Raw genomic sequence first — 15,079 nt, 5'->3', positions numbered from 1 at the left:
GGGAAATCTGAGGTTTGTTGTTTTTCGACTCTTACCCAATCGAATCCACAGTGTCTATGGGGTCATGTTGCACTTCCTAAGGCTTCCACTAGATGTCAACAGTCTTTAGAAACTTGTTTGATGCTTCAACTGTGAAGTGTGGCCGAATGAGAGGGGAATGAGTCAGGGTCTGCCAGCAGCCACGAGCTCAGTCTCGCGCGTTCACGTGAGAGCGACCTGCATTCCATTGCATTTCTGAAGACAAAGGAATTCTCCGGTTGGAACATTATTGAAGATTTATGTTTAAAACATCCTAAAAATTGATTCTATACATCGTTTGACATGTTTCTAAGGACTGTAACGGAACTTTTGGACATTTCGTCTGCAACTAGTGAACGCGCTTCGTGACATTGGATTTGTTTACAAAACGTGCTAACAAAAGTAGCTATTTGGACACAAATGATGAACATTATCAAACAAAACAAACATTTATTGTGGAACTGGGATTCCTGGGAGTGCATTCTGATGAAGATCATCAAAGGTAAGTGAATATTTTTAATGCTATTTCTGACTAATGTTGACTCCAACATGGAGGATATCAATTTGGCTTGATTTGTCGTCTGAGCACCGTACTCAGATTATTGCATGGTTTGCAAGTTTTTTTTAAAATCTGACACAGCGGTTGCATTAAGGAGAAATATGTCTTTAATTCTGTGAATAACACTTATATCGTTTATCAATGTTTATTATGAGTATTTTTGTGAATTGATGTGGCTCTCTGCAAAATCATGTTTTGGAACTACTGAACATAATGCGCCAAAGTAAACTCCGATTTTTGGATATAAATATGAACATTACCGAACAAAACATACACGTATTGTGTACCATGAAGTCCTATGAGTGTCATCTGATGAAGATCATCAAAGGTTAGTGATTCATTTGATCTATATTTCTGATTTTTGTGACTCCTCTCTTTGGCTGGAAAAATGGCTGTGTTTTTCTGTGACTTGGCTCTGACCTAACATAATCGCTTGGTTTGTTTTCGTCGTAAAGCCTTTTTGAAATCGGACACTGTGGCTGGATTTACAAAAAGTGTATCTTTAAAATGGTGTAAAATACATGTATGTTTGAGGAATTTTAGTTATGGGATTTCTGTTGTTTTGAATTTGGCACCCTGCAGTTTCACTGGCTGTTGACAGGTGGAACGCTACCGTCCCACATACCCTAGAGAGGTTAAAGGTCCCCAAGAACACTGTGGCCTCATGGAAGAAATTTAGAACCACCAAGACACTTCCTAGAGCTGGCCGCCGGGCAAAACTGAGCAATCGGGGGAGAAGGGCCTTGGTTAGGGAGGTGACCAAGAACCCGATGGTTACTCTGACAGAGCTCTAGGGGTCCTCTGTGGAAATGGGGAAGGACAACCATCCAGAAGGACAACCATCTCAGCAGGACTCCACCAGTCAGGCCAATGCGGTAGAGTGGCCAGACGGAAGCCACTCCTCTGTAAAAGGCACATGACAGCATGCTTGAAGTTTGCCAAAAGGCAGATGAAGACTCTCAGAAAATGAGAAAAAATATTCTCTGGTCTTAAGAAACCAAGATTGAGCTCTTTGGCTTGAATGCCAACCGTCACGTCTGGAGGAAACCTGGCACCATAACAATGGGTGAAGCATGGTGGTGGGCATCATGCTGTGGGGATGTTTTTCAATGGCAGGGACTGTGAGAGACTAGTCAGGATCGAGGGAAAGATGAGCCGAGAAAAGTACAGAGAGATCCTTTTTAATGAAAACCTGCTCCAGAGCTCTCAAGACGTCAGACTGGGGCGAAAGTTCACCTTCCAACAGGTCTAAGCAGACAGCCAAGACAATGCAGGAGTGGCTTCGGGACAAGTCTCTGAATATCCTAGAGTGGCCCAGCCAGATGCCGGACTTCAAACCGATCAAACATCTATGGAGAGACTTGAAATATTTGTGCAGCGACGCTTCCGTCCAACCTGACAGAGCTTTTAGAGGATCTGCAGAGAAGAATGGGCGAATCTCCCCAAATACAGGTGTGCCAAGCTTGTAGCGTCAATTCCAAGAAGACTCGAGGCTGTAATCACTACTAAGGGTGCTTCAACAAAGTACTGAATAAAGTGTCCGAATACTTATGTAAATCTAATATTTCCATTTTTATTTGTAATACATTTGCATAGAAATCTAAGAACCTGTTTATTCTTTGTCATTATGGGGTATTGTGTGTAGATTGATGAGGGGAAAAACTGTTGTGGAAAAAGTCAAGGGGTCTGAATACTTTCCCAAATTCACTGCAGACCATAATATAAAATATAATATAACCTTTCATCCAAAAGTAGTCAAGCATGCATTTTCCATATTGGTGGCCTCGGGGAAACAAACCAACAATCCTGGCATTGAAAGCTGTCACGCCTGACCTTAGAGAGCCGTTTTATTTCTAATAAAACTTTTCACTCCACATTTCATGTGGAAAGGGAATTTGTGTCTTGAATGGGGGGGAAACCACAATGGTCCCTTCCAACTCTCGCTCACACTTGCTCTAAATCTAGCTATAACCTATATGTTTCTCATTCAGAGACAGCTGTCTATCATTGTCTCTGATTGGGAATCATACTTAGGTAGCCCTTTTTCCCTCCTTTCAGTGTGGGTAGTTTACTTTGTTAGAGGCAGTATAGCCAAAGTCAAGCTTCACGGTTGTTTCTTCGTTTTTGTTTGTTGCACCTCCACAGCCCAGTGTATCCTGTGCCTGCTCCCAGAGCCAGGCCTCCTGTGTGTCTCTCCACTCCAGTGATGATCCATGGCACGAAGCCTCCAGTGATGATCCATGGCACGAAGCCTCCAGTGATGATCCATGGCAAGAAGCCTCCAGTGATGATCCACGACACGAAGCCTCCGGCGACGGCCTCCAGTCCAGGGCCCGCAGCGAGGGTGCCCAGTCCGGGGCCCGCGAGAGGGTCCCCAGTCTGGGGTCGGCGGTTAGGGTCCCCACACCAGAGACGTCACCAAAGCGGGGTGAGCCAGAGGTGGAGTGGGGTCTATGTCCCGCACCAGAGCCGCCACCGCGGATAGATGCCCACCCAGACCCTCCCCTATAGGTTCAGGTTATGTGGCCGGAGTCCGCACCTTTGGGGGGTGGGGGGTACTATCACGCCCTGACCTTAGAGAGACGTTTTATTTCTCTATTTGTTTAGGTGAGAGTGTGATGTGGGGTGGGCATTCTATGTTTAGTTTTCTATGTTTCTTTATTTCTATGTTTTGGCCAGGTGTGGTTCTCAATCAGGGACAGCTGTCTATCGTTGTCTCTGATTGGGAATCATACTTAGGTAGCCCTTTTTCCCTCCTTTCAGTGTGGGTAGTTTACTTTGTTAGAGGCTGTATAGCCGAAGTGAAGCGTTTTGTTGGCAACATTTTAAATAAAAGGAAAATGTACACTCACCAAGCTGCACCTTTGTCTACTTCTTTCGACGGCCGTGACAAAAGCACGATGCTCTACAAACTGAGCCACACAGCACCACAACACACATGAGAGTTGGCAAGATGCCACAAACAGATCTGAGACCAGGTTCATTACTGTCACATAATGTCACATCATTGTGTGTTCCAGGAAATATCCTGGGTTTGTTGTTGTAAAGTTCCCCTCTGTCTGGTTTGAGGAAGTTATGCAAAATGTAACTAAAGCTCTGGTCAGCAGGACATGGTTCTCTGGTACCAGGTATCAGAGTCCTGAAGAGAGGAGTTGATTACACATTATATCTAGATGTCTTTATCATCAAAATGTAACTAAAGCTCTGGTCAGCAGGACATGGTTCTAACTGATACCAGTGTATCAGAGTCCTGAAGAGAGGAGTTGATTACACATTATGTCTAGATGTCTTTATCATCAAGGAAAAATGTAACTAAAGCTCTGGTCAGCAGGACATGGTTCTAACTGATACCAGTGTATCAGAGTCCTGAAGAGAGGAGTTGATTACACATTATGTCTAGATGTCTTTATCATCAAGGAAAAATGTAACTAAAGCTCTGGTCAGCAGGACATGGTTCTAACTGATACCAGTGTATCAGAGTCCTGAAGAGAGTAGTTGATTACACATTATGTCTAGATGTCTTTATCATCAAGGTAAAATGTGTCAAATAAACATTAAAATAATATTATGTTGAAACTTGAAGAATCACAACTCTAGACCGATACTGTCAATCTGCAACAGGTATTTACTTGATCATCAGAAAAGACATCTTCATTTACCAATAAAAAACATGCTGAGACTACATTGGCTATGCAGTATGTAAACTGTGGTCTAAATACATTTCAATTAAAGAAAGTTACATTCCAATTAGAAAAACACATTGATACTCACAGTGCTGTGAAAAAGTATTTGCCCCCTTTCTGATATTCTCTATTTTTGCAAAATTTTAATACTGAATGTTATTAGATCTTCAACCAAAACCTAAAATTAGATAAAGTGAACCTGAGTTTGCAAAATAACAAACCATATTTATACTTATTTTGTCTATTTAATTAACAAAGTTATGCAACACCCAACTCCCCTGTGTGAAAAAGTAATTGCCCCTTTACACTCAATAACTGGTTGTTCCACCTTTAGCTCTAATGACTACAACCAAACACTTCCTGTAGTTGTTGATCAGTCTCTCACATTGCTGTGGAGGAATTTTGTCCCACTCTTCCACGCAGAACTGCTGTAACTCAGCAAAGCATCCTCAAACCATCACACTACCACCACCATGCTTGACGATTGATATGAAGTGTTTTACTGTGGAATGCAGTGTTCGGTTTTCAACAAACATAATGGGACCCATCTAGTCCAAAAAGTTGACTAAAGTTTCCGAAAAAAAGCACCTGGAAGCACCAGGTCACCGACCTTCCAGCCATCGCCGATCCACTTTTCATTTTCCATTGATTTTGTCTTGTCTTCCATCACACCTGGTTCCAATTCCATTAAATACTTGTTGTGTATTTAACTCTCTGTTCCCCCTCATGTCCTGGTCGGTAATTGTTTCTTGTAGTGCCTATGCATGGTATGCTGGTATTGACCAGGTTTTGTTTGACCCATGTATTGTATTGTTCTGTTGACGGAGGTTTATGTTTATTAAACACTCTCCTGTGCCTGACTTCTCTGCCGCCTGTACGCATTGCATTACACATCAAGACTCATGGAAGAAGGTTTTATCGACAGATGAGTCAAAAGTATAACTTTTTAGATGACATGGGAACCATTGCGCCTGGCAAAAACCAAACATTCATCAGTTTAGGGGATGCTTTGCTGCCTCAGAACCTGGATGACTTGCCTTAATAGAAGAAACCATGAATTCTGCTCAGTATCAGAGAATTCTACAGGAGAATGTCAGGCCATCAGTCTGTGAGCTGAAGAGAGTCATGCAGCAAGACATTGATCCAAAACACACAATCAAGTCTACATGAAAATGGTTCAAAAGCAACACATTTGAAGTTTTGGAATGACCCAGTCAATGTCCAGACCTAATGACCCCATTTGAGATGTTGTGGCAGAACTTCAAAGTTCATCCTTGAACACTCACAAATGTCACTGAGTTTAAACAGTTCTAGGTAGAAGAGTGGGCCAAAAATGCTCCACAGCGACGTGAAATACTGATCAACAACTTCAGGAAGCGCTTGGTTGGAGTCATTGCAGCTAAAGGTGTGACAACCAGTAATTGAGTGTAATGGGACAATTAATATTTTACACATGAACATTGGGTGTTACATAACTTTGTTTAGCTTCATAACTTTGAAATAAATGAAATAAGTAGGTAATTGTTGTGTTACTTGTTCACTCAGGTTCCCTTCATCTAATATTCTGTTTTCTTTGAAGATCTGATAACATTCAGCATCTTAAATCTGTAAAAGTTGAGCAAATTAGAAAGGAGGCAAATACTCTTTCACAGCCCTGAATATCAACATAACTACAAATAACTCATTTACAGACATGATGTGTGAAATGTCTATCTTGAGAACAAACCTTGTAATAAAACAACCAAGTCAAGAAAATTATCAAGAAAAACATCTCAAGATAAACTATTAATGTTTATACTTAAACAATTTAATTAATAAAACACATTGAATTAGGTTCAGAAAATACATCCCAGTACAGATCTAAATTTAAAAAAGAGAAAAGTTAGGAGAACATTTAACATAATTAGAGTTCTCTCTTTGTCATCATCCTCTTCATCTTCTTCTCCTCCTCTTCTTTCTTGGGAGACCCCTCTTCCTCCTTGTGGAAGACCTTCCCATCAGGCTGCTTTTTCCATGTCACTTTGGTGTCTGCAGGTAACCCCTGCTCCTTCAGCTTGTTCCTTATCTGGAGAAACACACCCATACAGAGACCCACAATATTTCACTCTGTATTAGTCATTCTGAAGATCTACAACTGCCAATCCTTCCTGCTATACTGAGACGTTCTTCAATTCAACCCCTTGACTATATGAGGAGAGGAGGCTTATATTTGTCCTATTTCACACATGTACAAGTGTGTTTTAATATCCATGTGTGAATTGGAAATGTGTTTTTGGACATCCCACTCTCCCTGAGACACCCTTTGAGAGCGGGGTCACAGCCAGGGTAGAAGGTTGTCTACAAACAGACTAGGACCCAGACCAGAGAGGAGGTCATCTTCAATCAGACTAGGACGCAGACCAGAGAGGAGGTCATCTTCAATCAGACTAGGACCCAGACCAGAGAGGAGGTCATCCACAACACACTAGGACCCAGACCAGAGAGGAGGTCATCCACAACACACTAGGAACCAGACCAGAGAGGTGATACTTCCGGCGCCGACAGAGATGGCCGCCTCGCTTCACGTTCCTAGGAAACTATGCAGTTTTTTGTTTTTTTACGTGTTATTTCTTACATTAATACCCCAGGTCATCTTAGGTTTCATTACATACAGTCAAGAAGAACTACTGAACATAAGAGCAGTGTCAACTCACCATCAGTACGACCAAGAATATGACTTTCGCGAAGCGGATCCTGTGTACTGCCTTTCACCCAGGACAACGGAATGGATCCCAGCCGGCGACCCAAAAAAACGACTTCGTAAAAGGGGGAAACGGAGCGGTCTTCTGGTCAGACTCCGGAGACGGGCACATCGTGCACCACTCCCTAGCATTCTACTCGCCAATGTCCAGTCTATTGACAACAAGGTTGATGAAATCCGAGCAAGGGTAGCATTCCAGAGGGACATCAGAGACTGTAACGTTCTTTGCTTCACGGAAACATGGCTCACTGGAGAGACGCTATCGGAATCGGTGCAGCCAGCGGGTTTCTCCACGCATCGTGCCGACAGAAACAAACATATTTCTGGTAAGAAGAGGGGCGGGGGCGTATGCTTCATGGTTAACGTGACGTGGTGTGATCATGACAACATACAGGTACTCAAGTCCTTCTGTTCACCTGATTTAGAATTCCTCACAATCAAATGTCGACCGCATTATCTTCCAAGGGAATTCTCTTCGATTATAATCACAGCCGTATATATTCCCCCCCCCAAGCAGACACATCGATGGCTCTGAACGAACTTTATTTGACTCTTTGCAAACTGGAATCCATTTATCCGGAGGCTGCATTCATTGTAGCTGGGGATTTTAACAAGGCTAATCTGAAAACAAGACTCCCTAAATTTTATCAGCATATCGATTGCGCAACCAGGGCGGGAAAAACCTTGGATCATTGCTATTCCAACTTCCGCGACGCATATAAGGCCCTGCCCCGCCCTCCTTTCGGGAAAAGCTGACCGCGACTCCATTTTGTTGATCCCTGCCTACAGACAGAAACTAAAACAAGAAGCTCCCGCGCTGAGGTCTGTTCAACGCTGGTCCGACCAATCTGATTCCACACTCCAAGACTGCTTCCATCACGTGGACTGGGATATGTTTCATATTGCGTCAGACAACAACATTGACGAATACGCTGATTCGGTGAGCGAGTTCATTAGAACGTGCGTTGAAGATGTCGTTCCCATAGCAACGATTAAAACATTCCCAAACCAGAAACCGTGGATTGATGGCAGCATTCATGTGAAACTGAAAGCCCGAACCACTGCTTTAAATCAGGGCAAGGTGACCGGAAACATGACCGAATACAAACAGTGTAACTATTCCCTCCGCAAGGCAATCAAACAAGCTAAGCGTCAGTATAGAGACAAAGTAGAATCTCAATTCAATGGCTCAGACACAAGAGGTATGTGGCGGGGTCTACAGTCAATCACGGATTACAAAAAGAAAACCAGCCCCGTCACGGACCAGGATGTCTTGCTCCCTGGCAGACTAAATAACTTTTTTGCCCGCTTTGAGGACAATACAGTGCCACTGACACGGCCCGCAACTAAAACATGCGGACTCTCCTTCACTGCAGCCGACGTGAGGAAAACATTTAAACGTGTCAACCCTCGCAAGGCTGCAGGTCCAGACGGCATCCCCAGCCACCCCCTCAGAGCATGCGCAGACCAGCTGGCTGGTGTGTTTATGGACATATTCAATCAATCCCTATCCCAGTCTGTTGTTCCCACATGCTTCAAGAGGGCCACCATTGTTCCTGTTCCCAAGAAAGCTAAGGTAACTGAGCTAAACGACTACCGTCATCATGAAGTGCTTTGAGCGACTAGTCAAGGACCATATCACTTCCACCCTACCTGACACCCTAGACCCACTCCAATTTGCTTACCACCCAAATTGGTCCACAGACGATGCAATCTCAACCACACTGCACACTGCCCTAACCCATCTGGACAAGAGGAATACCTATGTGAGAATGCTGTTAATCGACTACAGCTCGGCATTTAACAACATAGTGCCCTCCAAGCTCGTCATCAAGCTCGAGACCCTGGGTCTCGACCCCGCCCTGTGCAACTGGGTACTGGACTTCCTGACGGGCCGCCCCCAGGTGGTGAGGGTAGGCAACAACATTTCCACCCCGCTGATCCTCAACACTGGGGCCCCACAAGGGTGCGTTCTGAGCCCTCTCCTGTACTCCCTGTTCACCCACGACTTCGTGGCCACACACGCTCCAACTCAATCATCAAGTTTGCGGACGACACAACAGTGGTAGGCTTGATTACCAACAACGACGAGACGGCCTACAGGGAGGAGGTGAGGGCCCTCGGAGTGTGGTGTCAGGAAAATAACCTCACACTCAACGTCAACAAAACTAAGGAGATGATTGTGGACTTCAGGAAACAGCAGAGGGAACACCCCCCTATCCACATTGATGGGACAGTAGTGGAGAGGGTAGTAAGTTTTAAGTTCCTCGGCGTACACATCACAGACAAACTGAATTGGTCCACCCACACAGACAGCATCGTGAAGAAGGCGCAGCAGCGCCTCTTCAACCTCAGGAGGCTGAAGAAATTCGGCTTGTCACCAAAAGCACTCACAAACTTCTACAGATGCACAATCGAGAGCATCCTGTAGGGCTGTATCACTGCCTGGTACGACAACTGCTCCGCCCACAACCATAAGGCTCTCCAGAGGGTAGTGAGGTCTGCACAACGCATCACCGGGGGCAAACTACCTGCCCTCCAGGACACCTACACCACCCGATGTCACAGGAAGGCCATAAAGATCATCAAGGACAACAACCACCCGAGCCACTGCCTGTTCACCCCGCTATCATCCAGAAGGAGAGGTCAGTACAGGTGCATCAAAGCTGGGACCGAGAGACTGAAAAACAGCTTCTATCTCAAGGCCATCAGACTGTTAAACAGCCACCACTAACATTGAGTGGCTGCTGCCAACACACTGACTCAACTCCAGCCACTTTAATAATGGGAATTGATGGGAAATGATGTAAAATATATCACTAGCCACTTTAAGCAATGCTACCTAATATAATGTTTACATACCCTACATTATTCATCTCATATGTATATGTATATACTGTACTCCATATCATCTACTGCATCTTTATGTAATACATGTATCACTAGCCTGTTAGGGATGATGCAGAATGTAATCCCAGTGCAGGAACATCAATCAGCGGAAATTTCAGAGCGCCACCTATAGTTTTCGATAAAACTCAAACTTTCATTAAAACACACATGCAAGGTACTGAATTAAAGCCACACCCGTTGTGAATCTAGCGACCAAGTCAGATTTGTAAAATGCTTTTCGGCGAAAGCATGAGAAGCTATTATCTGATAGCATGCACCCCCCCCAAAATACTGGAACGTCACCTAAACAACAGATTTTGCGGTAGCCGGCGCTACCCAAAACGCAGAAATAAAATATAAAACATTCATTACCTTTGACGAGCTTCTTGGTTGGCACTCCTATATGTCCCATAAACATCACAATTGGGTCTTTTTCCCGATTAAATCCGTCATTGTATACCCAAAATGTCATTTGCTGAAAGCCAGTCTGATCCAGGAAAATGCCCCTTTACAAGACGCAACGTCACTTTTTAAAATTACAAAAGTTGCCTATAAACTTTTACAAATCACTTCAAACTACTTTTCTAAAACAACTTTAGGTATTAATAAACGTTAATAATCTATCAAATTGATCACGGGGCGATCTGTATTCGATAGCAGCAAGTCTTGAAATCATCGTCCATGTTTTCAATTTCACAACATCCTGTGGTGCGCCTAAAGACAGGAAGGGCCTATACGTGATCTAACCAAGGATAAAGCAGACATGAAATGCCAGTACTGGCGACATCGGGTGGAAGCTGTAGGCGTTTACAGGGGATCCTTATTTATTTTCTGTCGCCTTAGACAATACATTGACTGGCGGATGAATTTTTTTTGTGTTTTTGGTGAACAGTTTTACCAGAGATTTTTACTCCTAAATACGTTCTATTATAGCCACAGACACGATTTAGCCAGTTTTAGAGACTTCAGAGTGTTTTCTATACACACATACTTATCATATGCATATACTATATTCCTGGCATGAGTAGCAGGACGTTGAAATGTTGCGCGATTTTTTACAAAAAGATGCGAAAATTCGCATCATACCTAACAGGTTCTATGCCACTTGTTTACATACTCATCTCATATGTATATACTGCACTCAATACCATCTACTGTATCTTGCCTATGCCGCTCTGTACCATCACTCACTCATATATCTTTATGTACATAATTCTTAACCCTTTACACTTGTGTCTATAAGGTAGTAGTTTTGGAATTGTTAGCTAGATTACTTGTTGGTTATTACTGCATTGTCGGAACTAGAAGCACAAGCATTTCGCTACACTCTCATTAACATCTGCTAACCATGTGTATGTGACAAATAACATTTGATTTGATTTGATCTATACAGTTTGCATCATTACTGACTGGTTCTTCATGAACAAGGGGAAACTCACAACTTGTAAGATGGTGTCCTGAACAGCAGGATCACTGAGGTTCATATTTTGATCCTTTGGGGTCATCTTCATTCTCACCACCTGTCTCTTCAGTTGAGGTTTCTCAGGGGTCTCCACAGCTGGACCAACAAGATAATACAATCCCACAATGACAGTAGTGAATCATGGGGGAATTAGAATTCTCTTGTCATCATTATATCAGGTAGATCAGGTGGGTAATATGGTAACTTACCATAGCAGATGAAAGGATAGTTGACGTCACAGGGTTGATTTACCCATTTAGTATAATCAGAAGGATTAGAATGCACCAGAGTGCAGTTGTATCCCTGATCTGTTGAAGGCCGTCCTGACAACCAGTTTCTGAATGAGGAGTCACTCTGGTCTGACCATCTCCAGGAGTCTAGAAACAGACCGATCCACACAGGAAGTCCCCTCAGTGATATCTTCTTCTCTATCTCTGTGTTCTCAGTCTGGTTCCTCACACTGACCAGGTCTGTGTGATACTGTCTGCAGTAACTCTGAGCATCTATCCAGGTCTTGTTCTCCTGAATTAAGACGTATGTTAGGTTGGTGTCTTGTTTTCCTGCAAAAGTCAAATGTAATAATCGATACAAATATCCAATAAAACATCATCTAATGATCATCTATAGTAAATGTTCTGATTGATTTGATAACAAATCAATAACTGATTAACAACTTAAAGCTCTCATGAGTCTATGTTTCAACTCAATGGCAGCCCCAGCACTTAGAACAGGCTTCATCATTAGTATGTAAACACTCACCATCATAACAGATGAAGTGATGCTGGTCATCACAGGAGGTGTTGTTCCACAGACCAGCTGTAGTCATTAAAGCACAGTTACCATTTTGGGGCGTCCCAGTGTCCCAGTTTCTGAACTCAGTCTCCCCCTCTCTGTAGAAACGTCTGTCTGCCAGAGACCAGTTCCACTTCATGGAGTCTCCCTTCTTCAGTCCAATCCAGTGCCTTAATTTTAATGTATAGTCAATGAACCAGAAATGATAACTACTGACACTGGTCATCAGCCTGTTCAGGTCCTCCATGTCATCTACTGTAGCCAGATCAGTGTAATGTGCTCTGCAGTAACTCTGGGCATCAGTCCAGTTCATATAGTTGCTAATGAGGTGATACTGATGAAGACATGAGGAAGGTGTGTAGAACCCTGTGAACAGAATAATGATTAATGAGGGATATTTTCTCCAGCAACTTCTCAACCCCAACCACACTATCTATGAATCTGTTAAAAATACAGTACAGTACACCTTGGGGTGCAAACACACACCAACGACATCCATAAACACACACACACACACACACCCAGCATACATGACTGCACATTCCCTGCGTGGGTATTCTCACTAGGCCACCTGCCACCCCAACATATGTAAAAACACCCAACAGAAAATAGGGTTCATAAATATACAAATGTATTAAATGATTAATATTTGATTGAACTTTTCCTAAATAAATGATATATGAATAAATACCTATACATAAGAGATTTAACTGATAAAATGCCATACGGTGGTCATCAAGATCATTTGGTGGACCAAACGGGCCCAAAACGGACAGCTGATCCAAAGAGTGAGCTTATTTCAGGAAAAGTGAAGTCTGTCCTCACCAGATATGAGCTGCCAACACTGGGCAACACTGTGCCAATGTCTTGGAGATAATATGGAGCTGATTAGCAAGGACGTATCGCTGGGACACACACACAGTAAACTGACCTGAGATTAGCAGGGTGAGATACAACAACGTTTCCATCACTGTGAAATTCAAAGGATATATGATTCAATGCACTTCAAGGTTGCAACACTTTACCAACACAAACGGTCTTTTTCCTTCTTTACTGATATGACCTGACAGGACAGGTGAAGATAATGCTCCCCACATAGAGGGTTATCACCTGTTCAGAGACAGGAACAATCAGTGATTGTTAGGTTAGGTTTCTAAAGTATTGGAAGTGGGTAGGGGTGAAAAACCTCAACATAACATTTCCAGAGAGTAAGAACACATGGTGGATGATTCTACACTAGAACCTTCACAACTAGAAATAAAAAAAGTAACTCATAAATATTATACACATTTCTCTACAATGAAATATGTATGAAAAATGAAATATCTACAATCACAAATCGCCTCACCTGTTGTTTGAAGAAAACTCTCTTACTCTCGCTCTGTCTCCGTCTCTCTCTATCTCTCTCTCGCTAACCAACTCTCTCCCCTTTCTCTCTCTCTGTCTCTCCTACTGTGTGTCTGTCATCACATGTTTGTCCCTTTTTAAACATGACACTGCTCCTCATTTGCTTGAATTTGTTATTCAGCTCTAAACAAACAAAACTGGGATGTGACATTTATCCCACAGGAAAAGGGGTTGGACAGAACAAGAGTAGAAAACAGTTAGAGAGACTATACAGAACATGTTCATGTGATGGTTCTGTTGATCCAAAGGAGATAACCCACTCCTCTAGATAGACATATTGCCCAGAAATTGTCTCATTGTTCTGAAAAGGACCCAACTCCTAAAAATGGTTGAGTAATTTCAAGAATTGTTCAGGTCAGTGAGGCCTGAATTGAGAGTGATACAAGGTATCAAGAGAGTTCCAGAAGGACGATGGCCCAAGTCAACACCAATACTTCCCACAAGTTGTGTCAAGTTGGCTGGTAGTGGATTTCTACTCAAAATAGATCGTTCCATCTCATCCCTCATGATCAATTTGATTGATATCTGCTGACTGGTAAATGACTGTTAACTGTAATGGAGAGAGCAGGTGGTCCTAGATAAATACCTCCAGCATTGGGTGCTCTGCCCTCCCTCTCCTCTTTCATTGGGTGCTCTGCCCTCCCTCTCCTCTGTCATTGGGTGCTCTGCCCTCCCTCTCCTCTGTCATTGGGTGCTCTGCCCTCCCTCTCCTCTTTCATTGGGTGCTCTGCCCTCCCTCTCCTCTGTCATTGGGTGCTCTGCCCTCCCTCTCCTCTGTCATTGGGTGCTCTGCCCTCCCTCTCCTCTGTCATTGGGTGCTCTGCCCTCCCTCTCCTCTGTCATTGGGTGCTCTGCCCTCCCTCTCCTCTTTCATTGGGTGCTCTGCCCTCCCTCTCCTCTGTCATTGGGTGCTCTGCCCCCCCTCTCCTCTGTCATTGGGTGCTCTGCCCTCCCTCTCCTCTGTCATTGGGTGCTCTGCCCTCCCTCTCCTCTGTCATTGGGTGCTCTGCCCTCCCTCTCCTCTTTCATTGGGTGCTCTGCCCTCCCTCTCCTCTGTCATTGGGTGCTCTGCCCTCCCTCTCCTCTGTCATTGGGTGCTCTGCCCTCCCTCTCCTCTGTCATTGGGTGCTCTGCCCTCCCTCTCCTCTGTCATTGGGTGCTCTGCCCTCCCTCTCCTCTTTCATTGGGTGCTCTGCCCTCCCTCTCCTCTGTCATTGGGTGCTCTGCCCCCCCTCTCCTCTGTCATTGGGTGCTCTGCCCTCCCTCTCCTCTGTCATTGGGTGCTCTGCCCTCCCTCTCCTCTGTCATTGGGTGCTCTGCCCTCTGCTCAAGTTTTGAAGGAGCGTGTAATTGACATGCTCATTTCAGGAATGTCCACCAGAGCTGTTACCAGAGAATGTAATGTTAATTTATCTACCATAAGCTGCCTCCAACATCGTTTTAGAGATTTTAGCAGTACGTCCAACCGGCCTCACAACCGCAGACACTATGTAGTGTGTGGTGTGGACTAGTGGTTTGCAACGTTGTGA

General features: G+C 43.9%; 1 protein-coding gene across 1 annotated transcript; it reads right to left on the bottom strand.

Annotated features, from left to right (window-relative positions):
• Nucleotides 1–5,782: 5,782 nt before the first annotated feature.
• Nucleotides 5,783–13,577, bottom strand: LOC135572965 (macrophage mannose receptor 1-like). The gene is made up of 6 exons (XM_065021961.1): nucleotides 13,492–13,577; nucleotides 13,075–13,113; nucleotides 12,111–12,509; nucleotides 11,561–11,911; nucleotides 11,329–11,447; nucleotides 5,783–6,325 (listed from the first exon to the last, which is right to left on the bottom strand). The coding sequence occupies exons 2-6, from the start codon at nucleotides 13,109–13,111 to the stop codon at nucleotides 6,164–6,166; spliced, it is 1,068 nt and encodes a 355-aa protein (XP_064878033.1). The 5' UTR covers nucleotides 13,112–13,113; nucleotides 13,492–13,577; the 3' UTR covers nucleotides 5,783–6,163.
• Nucleotides 13,578–15,079: the final 1,502 nt, after the last annotated feature.

The sequence above is a fragment of the Oncorhynchus nerka genome, linkage group LG8 (genome assembly GCF_034236695.1).
Source record: "Oncorhynchus nerka isolate Pitt River linkage group LG8, Oner_Uvic_2.0, whole genome shotgun sequence".
NCBI lineage: Eukaryota > Metazoa > Chordata > Actinopteri > Salmoniformes > Salmonidae > Oncorhynchus > Oncorhynchus nerka.
The sequence above is the reverse complement of the archived record's forward strand: the minus strand, read 5'-3'. Positions and strand labels throughout refer to the sequence as shown.

What these genes read in the sequence shown, in the direction of transcription:
- LOC135572965 (XM_065021961.1), bottom strand. Translation starts at nt 13,111, where the DNA reads ATGGAAACGTTGTTGTATCTCACCCTGCTAATCTCAG. An exon ending in TCACTTCATCTGTTATGATG is followed by an intron (nt 11,912 to 12,110) that starts GTGAGTGTTTAC and finishes TGACTTTTGCAG; the next exon opens with GAAAACAAGACACCAACCTA. An exon ending in CTATCCTTTCATCTGCTATG is followed by an intron (nt 11,448 to 11,560) that starts GTAAGTTACCAT and finishes TTGTTGGTCCAG; the next exon opens with CTGTGGAGACCCCTGAGAAA.